The sequence below is a fragment of the Cheilinus undulatus genome, linkage group 17, assembly GCF_018320785.1.
Source record: "Cheilinus undulatus linkage group 17, ASM1832078v1, whole genome shotgun sequence".
Taxonomy (NCBI): domain Eukaryota; kingdom Metazoa; phylum Chordata; class Actinopteri; order Labriformes; family Labridae; genus Cheilinus; species Cheilinus undulatus.
Genome location: NC_054881.1, coordinates 11,470,520 through 11,483,250, shown reverse-complemented (window position 1 = coordinate 11,483,250; position 12,731 = coordinate 11,470,520). Strand labels below are relative to the sequence as shown.

General features: G+C 39.2%; 1 protein-coding gene across 1 annotated transcript; it reads right to left on the bottom strand.

The window, feature by feature from the left end:
- Positions 1 to 285: 285 nt before the first annotated feature.
- Positions 286 to 12,294, bottom strand: ak1 (adenylate kinase 1). Its single transcript, XM_041810234.1, has 7 exons — positions 12,172 to 12,294; positions 7,127 to 7,162; positions 6,510 to 6,545; positions 6,258 to 6,421; positions 3,730 to 3,846; positions 3,450 to 3,641; positions 286 to 369 (listed from the first exon to the last, which is right to left on the bottom strand). The coding sequence occupies exons 2-7, from the start codon at positions 7,131 to 7,133 to the stop codon at positions 304 to 306; spliced, it is 582 nt and encodes a 193-aa protein (XP_041666168.1). The 5' UTR covers positions 7,134 to 7,162; positions 12,172 to 12,294; the 3' UTR covers positions 286 to 303.
- Positions 12,295 to 12,731: the final 437 nt, after the last annotated feature.

The window sequence follows — 12,731 nt, the reverse complement described above, 5'->3', positions numbered from 1 at the left end:
CTGTATACATTACTTTGTGTTAAGTTGTGGATATATTCACATACATGTTGAGCACAGAATGGAATCAATGCTTCACCATATGCTGCTTAAAGCAGATTCATTGTTTAAACTTTAGACTGTAGATTCCTGTTGCTTCTTAGGAGTACAGTTAAGGCGATGATCCTTAAACACCCTCAGTATTTTTAAGACAAGGAGAGGGTTTTTTTCTGCTGTTGCTTTTTTTGTTTTGTCCTTATGATGTTGGTTTAGATAAAAAATGAAACAGTAAGAACCAGACACAGCTCATCCAGTTACGTTGTTTTACTACAATGCATCAATAGCCTTTGAGACCTGACCGAAGACCTCGTCCACTGGCAGCTCAGAGTCCACCTGGATGAAGCAAGACAAGAAACACAAAGAAATATATTAAACTTTGCACACAGAAAGCATCACTGATGCCTCTATTAGGAGGAGGTATTTGTGATATATATAATGATAGGGGGGCTTTAATACAAGCTGTGAGCTGCAATGGATCGACTCAGTTCAACTTGAGCCCAGGGCTGCAGAGAACGGTTTAAGGCCGGCTCAGACTACACCATGTTTTTGGTCGTTAACAACAGCGCCATTCAAGAAAAATCTCGCTTGTTTCGGCCGACAGCCTGGCCACACTGCAAAAGTGATCCTGACCACTCATCGTATACTGACGTCACTACTGTCTCCAGACTTGCACACAGTGCTCAATGAGACTGTAACGGTCTTCACTTGTAAAAGACGATAAAAAACAAACAAGAAGCAATTATGAGTTGGATTATGGATACATTTACGGATGTATCAAGAGGCGGGCCATATAGACTGTCTCTCCTTCAGAAAGATCTTAGGCTACGCATGCGATAAAGTATTTAAAATAAAATAAAATGTACACATTTGTTCCCCGGAGGCAGAAAAAGAATGGACTCTTATAAATGATGATGAAAGATAAGAGGTGTCAGGATTCACATTGTTGATGCCAGGTCAGGTTGTCAAACTAGATCACGATGTAAGAAAATTTCTGACATACATTTGTCCAGTTGAGGGGCGTCCCAACGTTCAAAATTGGGCTCAAGTCCTGACAATGAGCAGCGACGTAAACCAGCCAAAATCTGGCTGAATTAGTGTAGTCTGAGCCGGCCTTTAGAAGTGTGTTTTTATGAGATGCAGCTACAAACATGGTAACTAAGCTAAGGTAAATCAACAATAACATGCTATTTCTGTGTTCCTGCTAGTTCTTCACAATAAAAGTCTGTAGTTGTTCTTTTGCTCTAGTTTTTTAATGTGAATGCCCACAACAGGAAATGTGGGGTTGTAAGTAGCAGCTTAGCGGCAGCAGGAGAGAAATGAAACTTAAAAAACTACAGCTGCAGTTACAAAGAAATTGAACGCTTATACGCTCAGGCATGAGCGGAGTATGCCAACATAAGTTTGTTTTAGAGGGAGAATGGGAGGTTGTACCACTGAAATATGCATTTAAATACATTGCTTCCTTTAATTTATAATGCAATAATATTATAGTATTACCACAATAAGCAAAAATATGGCATTTTATAACTTTCAGGCCATTACCCAACTCTTTTGAATAACTATGTGCTGAAAATAAAATGAGTCATGTTGCCCTGCTGGACCTAGTTAACAGTCTTGTAGCAGCTGCTTGGATCAGTTGTGAAAAGGGCATTATAGAAGTCAAGCAGAGAAAGAAGTCCTTTGCAAAAGTCTGCAATAATGCCTTAATTCTTTTATGTAAAGCTACACTGACTTTCTCACACAGCATGTGCACATTTACCAAGTGGTTATAGGCCAGGGTATAATGTTCATGCTTTTAGAAAGTTTGATGTAAGTTTGGCAAAGTTGTTGTTCCTTTTTTTTAACACCATGAAACAATGCATTCTCTTGTTATTTTAATGAACCAATACATTTAAAATGTGTAGGCTTATAAAACACTTGCTGGCTGTCTCCTTCACACTGTCTAAATCAGAAAAATATGTTGGCACATTTTGCTAGCCAAATGTAACCAATTTGTTTATGTAGTTAAGGCAGCGTGGACGAGTTGTTTGCAATTTTTATCATTAAAAGCAGGACTATAGGACTTTTTTATATAGAATTTTTGCATGCCACAGTCAGGGCTGCCCAAAAACCCAGAGAATGGGCCCTCCCTAGTTGTGATTTACTGATATCAGTACTTGAATTTCTCTTGGGATTAATAAAGCATCCATCCATCCACCCACCCACCCATCCGTCCACCCATCCATCCATCCATCCAGCCACCCGTCCATCCATCCGTCCGTCCATCCATCCATCCGTCCATCCATCCACCCACCCATCCGTCCATCCATCCATCCATCCATCCATCCATCCATCCATCCACCCATCCATCCATCCATCCATCCATCCAGCCACCCGTCCATCCATCCGTCCATCCATCCATCCACCCATCCATCCATCCATCCATCCATCCACCCATCCATCCATCCATCCATCCATCCACCCATCCATCCATCCATTCATTGGTAATAGATGTGTAGAATTGGTGCTAGCATCCTGGCCAACAGTTAGCCTAGCATATTTTGGACCTGAAGTGTGCCAGACTATTGCTGGCTTCTGATGCTGGAATGGACTTTTCTTTAACCCTTTTGCTGCCCATTCTTGCTACTTTTTCTTGCAATTTCGGACCCATTTTGGCTCTTTTTCTCCCTTTTACACCAATTTTAATCAATTTTTGCCAAATTACATGTTTTGCCACTGCTTTGTCGCTGTTTTGCCACTTTTAACCAAATTTTGATGTTTTTTGCCCCTATTTGCCACATCTAACCCATTTTTTAATGATTTTATTGCCACTTTTTTCCTCATTTACTACTGTTTTGCCACATTGCACCAACTTTTGCCCTTCTTTTGGCATTGTTATCTCATTTTTGCCGCTTTTTGCCTATTTTAGCTGCCTTTTACTTTTTTGCCACTTCAGCCCTCAAAAAAGATAATCTTGGCATGTTATTTTGCCACTTTTATCCCATTTTCTTATGTGTTCTGCCCCGATTGTCCACATTTAACCAAGTTTTGATGTTTTTTGCCCTTTATTGCCAATCTTTTGCTACTTTTATCTGTTTTTTCCAGTTTTGCCTCTTTACAACAATTTTTGCCACTTCCAATGGCATTTTTTCCAATTTTTGTCACTTTTTGCACATTTTGTTACTGTGCAACTACTGTTTGCTTCTTTGAGAACATCATGGCCTAGCTTTGAAGTCTAACATTTCTTTAAAGTCAAACATTACTTTCCAGAAAGCGCTCTTATTTATCCCCCCTTATGAATGGCCACAGTAAAAGAAAAAAGACTGATTTTTGTGCCAACAAGATCAGTTAGACACAAAAACTCTGAGCTGTAGCTTTTTTTGCCCTTTACTTGTTCATCTTAAATCGTGCAGGCTTATTGCAGTTATACTCACTTTCCTGACAATGCCACGGCTCTCATAGAAAGCAATAACAGGCTCAGTTGCTTTGTAGTACAAGTCCAGACGCTTCTTGATTGTCTCCTCGTTGTCGTCAGAGCGTCCGCTGGTCTCGCCACGCTTCAAAAGCCTCTTGACCATGGTCTCGGCTTTGGCATCAACGTACAGCAGCAGGCAGGGTTTGCCGATCTGGGGTCAAAGACAAGTTTGCTAGATTAAAGCCTTTACCTGTGACTGTCAGGTGAATTATAGAGCAGGGTTTCATGCCCTCACTTACCTTCTTCTCAAACTCCTCGCCCTGCTTCACCTCACGGGGGTAGCCATCAATAAGGAAGCCCTTGGAGACATCAGCCTTGGCAATCATGGCGTCCTTAATCATGTCTAAGACTGTGTCCTGAAAGCAGACCCAAACAGTGTAATCAACCTTCACGATGACACGGCTCTCCTAGTGGAAAATATACTCAACTGAGAGTTTTATTACAGCAGCAGGTGCTTCTGTTGGTTTGTCGAGTCCATAAATATCAGGAAGTGCTTGAAAAATTACGACTCACAGTAAAATGTAATACTCTCAACAGCAGCAGAAACTATACATCCTCTAAATGATCATGAAGGCAAATCAGCAACTCTCCAAAACAGCTTGAACAAAAGCTAAACATAATAACCCTCTTAGTGTGATGTATTTAATCTAACAGCTCTGGCTACAATGCACACTATAAGCTTGATACTGAGTATACACTTTGAGGACATTTAGATTTGAATTCTGCCACTTTGAGATAAATTAAGATCAAGTGATTTATGTTGATATAAGATATTTTCTCACTTTGTCTCAGAAGAGTACCCATTTCTCAATCCTCTCTAATGCACATTTTTAGTAGTGTGTTGCATTATTTTCCTGGGATGGCAAAAGCATGATCTGCCTTTCTTTGCCTCTAATTGAATAGCACTCCTCATTGCCTTTCTTAGTGGTATAAGAATATCAGGGTAAGCCAATCAGTGGCAGAGAAGGTGTTATACTTTGGGACATGAACAGAGCTGCTTTCTGTAAGCTCTCTTTCCTCATCCAAATTTCAAAAAGATCCTCACTACCTGAAGTCAAGCTGCAGAAGTTTTGTGTCAGTGTGCAATACAAAAGGCCTATTTTTAGGTGTACTAAGTATGTAAGAGCAGTCTAAAGCTGGTCACACACTAGACGATTTTCAAGGCTTAAATGATTCTGAAAACGTGGGAGACCACAGACAGGACAATTTCAAACAATTTTTCATCCTATTATCATCTGAACACACACACGAGACGACTCAGCCAGACCATCAGACCACTGAAGACCACACACCTGCTGACCTGCCAACAACCTCACAATGAAGGTTCCCCAGATATGATAGTCACAGAATCTCGCATGATCAAATGGGACTTCAGAATATAAATAAACATGGATGGCTATTAATATCCCTGTCTTGCTGTCCTCTCCTGGTATGCAGTACTTAAAACAAGGAAAGAATCAAGGAGATTCTGTCTTTTCTGCTCTTTTTTGTTTGTTTTTTTTTCTTCTATGCATTCACTTGTTAAGTTCATAAATCTTAAATTGAGGACATACTTGTAATATTAAATATTCTACTACTACTTCCTCAAAAAAAATTTAGACTAAAAGTATGCAACACTCATCTGGTGATGCAACCTGGTCTGCTCACTCCTATCAGTTGTTGTGGGTTTGCAGTCAGCGGCCCTATGACCTAGAATCTTAAATATAAAACACGTTTGATATTTACAATTCAGGGTCTGGGAAGCTACAACTAGATTCAAAGCAGTAAAATAATTGTGTTGACAACACACACAAGGATTATGCAGAAAATAATAATTTCTGACAAGCCTCAAGTGGGATCCCCCCCTGCAATCATAGGAGGAGGCAAATCTGTCTTCAGATTGGTCTTCGTGTAATGTATGGTCAGCCTGTTTAATTTTTGCTGAATGTGCCGCTGAAAAACATGTGGGGCACTGAGTATCCAGAAACCAACAACCCTGCATACATATTAATCTAATAAAAAATATAAGTTCATTACTTTATCTTAATCAAAATATAAATACATTACTTATTAAATATTAATGAATATTTAATAGTCATTACTTATGGTTTCCTATAGCATAAAATAGGAGAAAAGTTTATGTCTACAACTGCCATAAATCTGTCTTTCATTTGGTGTTTTGTTGTTTCTCTTGTCCCTTGACCCCTGCTCCTACTTCTAGTCTTTTCCAATCTGGTCTGCTAAACACTGCTAGTGATGTACTCATGGTGATTAATGCTGCTCTTTCTTATAATATTGATGGTTAATGCTCAGCTATTTTTTGATTGATTGATTGATATCAACATATGGTGTTTTACAAATTATTTCTTCAATTAAATTAATTACCTTAAAATATATCAAAATATTGAAAATGTAAACATATATTTACAAAGATTTAAATCTATCAGTTAATATAATATCCTTATTTAACAGATATAAGTGCAATTTATAAAAATAAATCCAATTTTATCACATGTACAGTGCTTAACAAATTTATTAGACCACCCTAACCTAACCAAAGTAAGGTTTATGCCACAACTGCCCTAAATTAACAGCATTGGTAATTACCAAAATCATTTTTTATGTTTCTGTTATGGTAGATCTATTATTAATAATAGTAATGAAACAATCTGCAATACTTTGTTTTCAGGGTTTTTTGTACTATCATGTTTTTGCCTTTATCTCAAGCTGCAAAAGACATCTATATCTGTTTTCAAACAACATGTCATGATACTTCCTGCTCTCTTACCAGGGGGACGAGCTCTCCCTTCTGCATGATGGCCTGGAGCTGTTTGCCCCTCTCGGAGCCAGAAGACACCTCAGCACGGAGCAGATCTCCAGACGACAGGTGGGTGTAGCCATACTTTGCTACGATCTTCTCACACTGGGTGCCCTTTCCGGAGCCGGGTCCACCTGAAAATAACATGAAAAGAATCCATTCAGCCTGAGGAAGGTCAGGTTTATTTGTGATGTGTGGGACGAAATGAAACCGAGAACTCACCCACAACAAAGATGATCTTGGCGTCTTTAATTTTGTCTGAAAAAAAAGCACAAAAACATGTCAGTGAAGTAGACAGACTTCATGTCCAGTATTGTAAGCACTGTCAGAACAAACCATTTTGAGAGTCACATGTTGAGGTATCATCACGTATACATGTGTTTCCCATTGTGGAGTTGCAGGGCGAACGCTTGATCAACCACTCTGTTTTGACCCTGCTTGCCTTTGTCCTGGATTGTGATTATGCTCAAATAGTGTTTCTATGGCAACTGCTGTCACACACTAATGCTTAGTAATCAGGTTAAACTTTTCACAAGACACTACAGGAAAAGTCTCTGTTACAATTATGAGAAAAAAATGAAGGAAAAAATGATATGTTGACTAAATCCTGACTACACTGTATGACAATGAATGTAACTGTAATATTTGATTACCTTAACACTGAAAATGTATATACATTTTCCAATATAAAAGAATTTAACTGCATTCTCAAAAACACCCAGAGGAGGGCACCAGACACTAAGAATACATCTGTCTGCTTGTCTTTTGATAAACAATAACCATGATACAACTCATAAACATAGATCATTTTCATAAATCTTTCAAAGTATATTATTTACCTGCCATTGTGTTGTGTTAGATGAGGGTTTCTTTAACTGTAAGACAGAAAAGGAAAAGCCAGTTATATTACACTCCTGCAGAATCTACAATTACAGATAGAAGCACAAAAGTCATAAAAAAACAAATCCTGACTGTTAGATTTGCTTGGGAGTTTACAAATTATCAACTTGAGCTCTCTGAATCAAATTGATTTCCATTTTAAATCCCCAAAAGGCCGCTCCGACACTCGAACATCCCCTAACAGCATAATCATGATTCAAAGGATTTCCTTTGTTACATAACTGCGTTATCTCAATGGGCAGCTCAGTGAACACGACATGCTGCTATGTAGAAACCCACTTCTCTGACAGTATGTGGCTCTCTGTGGGAAATCTTTTCCCCAGTTTTAAACATTTTAAACTTTAAGACAGCTGTAGGAGAAGCCATGTTGTTTCACTTATCATAGAGTTTGTATTTTCCACATATATAAAGGATAAATTATGGGGTCTAGAACAATGCCATTTCTGTTATTTTAATTTTTGGTGGTGTAAAAAAGAACCAGAGCTTTAAAATTATTATTAAAAAACACTGATCTTCAGTCATATTTTTAACAAAGGCGCCTGTAAGTGAAAGAGAAAGAACTTTGGAAGCATTGCAACATATCTGTGCAGCACAGAAAATATGCAGGAGATTACTTTGTAATGTTTGGCAATTATAAACAAGAAATTGCCCTTTAATGGCATCAAGGCTTGTTGTTTCTGTTGCTTTGGGATTAAAAATGATATCGTCATTGGAAATTTAACTGAATCATCCCAAATTCCAATGCTGTGACAGCCTTTGTTTGTTCACATTCTTTTTCAGAAATGGCCCCACCTAAAGTTAGACATATAGTGGAGGTTTTAAGAATCTTACTTAACTATGCGTGTTCTATATAAGACTACAACAAGTCCTGTCCCCTAAGATTTAATCAGACCAGGAAATGCCTTTATGTTGTGTCTGCATCAACATAAGTGGATATACAGTATCTTAAGACAACAGTCACGTGATTTCCTGTTGACACTTTTTTAGCTGTCTGCAAAACAGGAGAAAGAAGAATGAGGAAGCGGAGCCACTGATGCCGGTATTTGTAAATAGATACTTTCAACATGCTGCTCATGCCTTTAGGTTGGAAATGGGTGTGTTTGGAGAACTTTTGTCTTTACTTTGACCATGGAGGAGTTTTCTATTTGACTTTTAGTTTGATCATGCCAGTACTGAATATACTTTTTAAGGATTGTCAGCATACAAGAATGAAAAGAATACAAACAACATAACTGCCTGCCTGGATATCATAGCAAGAGGAAGTTTTTCACACAACTTTAGATCTTTTCTTGATTTTAGCTACCAGAACTGAAAGCAAACTTCTTGCGCACTATGGTATTTCCAGGCCAGATGCACTGCAAAATGTTTAAAAATGTTTTTATATTTTAGAATGTGTTTTATGTGGGCTTTTTGCCTTATTTTGAATGGAAAGCAAACTTGAAGAGAGAGTCTGAGAAGACATTCACCAGAAAGTGCCAGGATCAGGGTTCAGTCCTGCAACCAGTAGGACTAGGCCTGCTCTATCAGCTGAGCTAACCCGGCACCCATGGTGTATTTAGTTTTTTCAGGTGTGCCCCAGTGTAGGTCAGGCAACTTGGAGCATGCACATGCAGCCGCCCCTCTTCACTCAAAGGGGTCTGTGAGTCCATTTCAAACATCAATAGGAGGATTTTAGCAGCCAGTAGGGCAGTGCAGTTATTCAAAATGTAGAATAAACCACAATATGTCCGACTGCAGTTTTCAAATCCCTGAAACGTGTGTCAAAATAGCAGTCAACTAAACATTTTTTGAGGCAGAGATGCACTTCAATAATCAATGAAATTCAGTTCATCGGATTGAAAAATTTGCTTGAATCAGCTCCAATTTATTGTTTTTTTTTAAATCAAGCATGACTATTATCATTTGAATTTAAATCAAAACGAAAATATTAATATTTGATCATTACAGTAGTTAGTATTATCACAATTAGATTGCTGTACAATTTGAAAATATTTTGGCCCTCTGGAGTGAGAACAGAATTAGTGTGGGCCTGTTGGTGACCAAAGTTGCCCATTTCTGGTACGTTTGTCAAACAAATTTAAACTATTTCATTTCAAGTATTCCTAATAATGCAGCTAAACCTTTTTGCAAATTTGACCTAACCAAAGCTGCTCCCTCTAATTTGCTTGTTGCAGCTTTTTCTTGACTTTTTGGTGTTTTTTGATTCTATCAAATCTTAAATATTTGGCATGTGAAAAGTTTCAGAGGTTTTTACAATCTCATTTCTCTTTATCCACAAGGGCAGTGGTTTTTAACCTTTTTTGCCAACGGCTCAAGCCAAGTCAAGGCACACCATAACCATATCTAAAAAATAATGTCCTTTTTAAATCACATTACAGTAACATAAGTTATTGTAGAGATGTAGTAATAACGTACAGTTGTATAAATTCCCACGGCACACAAAGACTGGCCTCAAGTCCAACCATTTGAGAAACACTGCTTAGATGTTCTCCGTAAATTTTCAAATTTAACGTTCTTTAGATCAGTGGTTTTCACACTCTTTTTTGGCCAAGGCACACACTGGATCAAGCCAAAATCTCAAGGCACACCACACGTTACAGTCTCTTTCGTTACTGTATAGTTTTAGTAATATGATATGGTTGTTGAACTTCCCATGGCACATCTTAACTTTACTCACACCACTTGAGAACCACGGCTCAAGGTATAGGTATCTGCCTTTAAACATAGACCGTTTTTAAGTCTGGTTGTTGTATTTGCCTGTCACCTGGTCACTTACATCACACACTCTGTGGTCATCAAGCAACCGGAGAAGTTGGTGGTCTGAGTTTATCAAACAAGAGTTATGAGAAAGGGCAGAGGGCACATTTCTAAGGTTGCATGTTAAAGGCCAAGCTTAGATTTATTTATCCTGGCATGGACGTTAGGAAGGAAAGCACACACTGCAAATGTAGTAGGATAAATTATGTTTCAAATATCTTTGCACTTTGCGTGCTGAACTTTGTCAGAATTTGAGTTATTTTCTTAAATGCACAGTTACAAGCAAAGAATGAACAGTAGATGAGACCTGTTTGAAATTGTCACCATGAAGACCTGTTTCCATAGTCTAAATAAAACAAATGGGGGCGACGGTGTAGAATTACATTCTTGAACTTGACCTTATGTTAATGTATCTGTTTGCTCACTGGCACAAGCTTGCTGTTCAAACAAGTCCATCACTATAGAGCCAAATTAATAGATAAACTTTAAGCAATGAAGGCTATCTGGAAGCTGTTTAACTGCAGCTGCACTGCAGCTGATTTTAAAACAAAATTAAGCATAGTGTACACAATCCAAATGACAGAATCCAGTGCCAACATATTTCTCTGGTTCATTATAAAGGCACATTTTTGCAGAGTGTTTAGTTTGGCTGCAAATGCTGCCATCTTGTTCACTGATTCTCACATGTAACACTCCTCAGTACTGGTGTCGCCGCTTCTCAGGTGTCCGGTTTTATGTCAGCGCCGATTCACCCCGTGGCCAGTGTAAATGTCAATGTGAGGCTGGGGTCTGAGTCAGCACAGAGCCTGTTAAGGAATCCCTCTCTGGCCTATTATGGTGCCATCGCCTCCATACCCTGCTTCTTTGGCATGTTGGACATGCTCTACTTCTAATGCCATGCAAAAATAGCATTTTTTGACAAGTATAGGACCAAAGATGGCATGAAATGATGGGAAACTTCTCTGTAGTTGAATATTACATGGCTGCATTGTAGTGCTATTGTTGACACATACCCAGCAGAGGCTATATCAGTGCTGGTGATGTGGTAACATGTTGGGACTTGACTGTATGAGGTCTGGATAAAGGCCTGTGACAGCTGAGCTAGCCTTGGGTGAATTTTTTTAAGCTCAAATGCACAAATATTTTGAAACTTAATATTTAAAGTAACACCATTACAAAAGAATAAATTTTCAAACCCTGACACTTGATTATTTTTTTGTATTTCTTTCCTTGAATTAAAATTCAGCAAAATTAGACTGAATGCAACCCCCACCCAAAGTTTGCCCCCTCTCCTGTCCCTCCCTCATGTCTTATTACTGTTTTTTAACCTTCTAAAAAAAGACTCAGTCAGTCTGCAGCTGTTAAGGGGTAGCATGTCAGCCATTCTCAAACAGCACATGGAGTAGAGTTCTTAACTTGCTGCCTGTAAAAAAGCAACAGAAGTCAAAACAAAGCACCAGGCACATGATCTTTAAGTGCATTCTCTCTGTTTGCAGGTGGTTACCAAGTCTCTCTGCAAGTTTAATTGTGCGTACTGTCCCTTTAAGTGAGAACAGGGGACCCTTTGACGTCAGTGCAGTGGGAGATATTCCATGTTTGTGAGGATGGAGTGAAATCACGTTAAAGCTGAGGCTGTTGTGGATGTGTTTGTGTTACCAAATGCAAGCTTTGGTTGGCTTTAATGTTTGCATCTACACACAGGAATCAATAGCACTCAGCCTCCTAATCAGTGGATAATGGCCGTTACAGGAGCTGGAAGCATGGCAGAGGAATTAAAAGGCTGGAGCAGCCTGAATGAAAATGGCCTTTAATGGATCTAGGCGGAGGATCTGACGTTATTAGAGTGAGTGAAAGACATGTGCAGGGAAATGTCAGAGCAAATATCTTGGGTAAAACAGGAATCAGAGAGCGATATGCATATTCTTTAGTTAAACATTTTATCTCATGCCACTGTGACTCACAGAGCCACATGCCTTTGCTTTATAAAGGAAATGCCTGACAGTTTCCAGCACCTTCTCGTCTGTGACTAACCACAGAGTCTGAAGACAGCAGCTGACAGTTCACCATTACAGTCTGTGTTATTCTCACTCTCCATCCCATTAAACAGCCCAGCCCACTCTGTCTGCTTCTCTCTGACATCTCTCTATTCATCCCTCCCTCTGACAGAGTTTGCCCTCATATTTCCTGCTCTTCCCTCCTCTATGGAGCCTTTGTCCTCTGTACTGACCTCTCTGTCGCGCTGTGGCTCTAGATCCCAGTGCAAGGGGGCTGCTGTCCCTGGATCCCCGTGTGTGTGTCTGCACAGTTCCTGCTGCACGGCAGCCCTCCCTCCCCCATGCTATGCCTTTTTATAGCTCAGCTGAGCCTGCTCAGCCCGTGTTGCATTCTGGGTAAGAGGGAGGAAGAACGGACAAGGAGAGGGAGGGGGGACTGATGGACATGAGGAGGCAGGGGTGAAATTGGAGGCAGAGGGAAGGGAGGAGCAGAATGTACGACTACAAAACGTTACCTTCTTTAAACTTAAAATTCAGTGCTTGTCTTATTCATGGAGATTACAAAGTAGAAGTGTTGGTGAAGTTGTCTTACATATGACAAAGCATGAAACATTATTGTTACTGAATTTGAAAATATTTCATGTCTTATTTGTTTGTAATTAAGTTGTTAAAGTGAATAAATATCACAGATTTAATACACTGTTTACAGTGTAAGCAAATCTCTGTTAAGCCTTCAGACTGAAAGTAAGCCAACAGGTTTGGTCAGTTCTTTGTGCTTTGTTCAAGAAAAAGA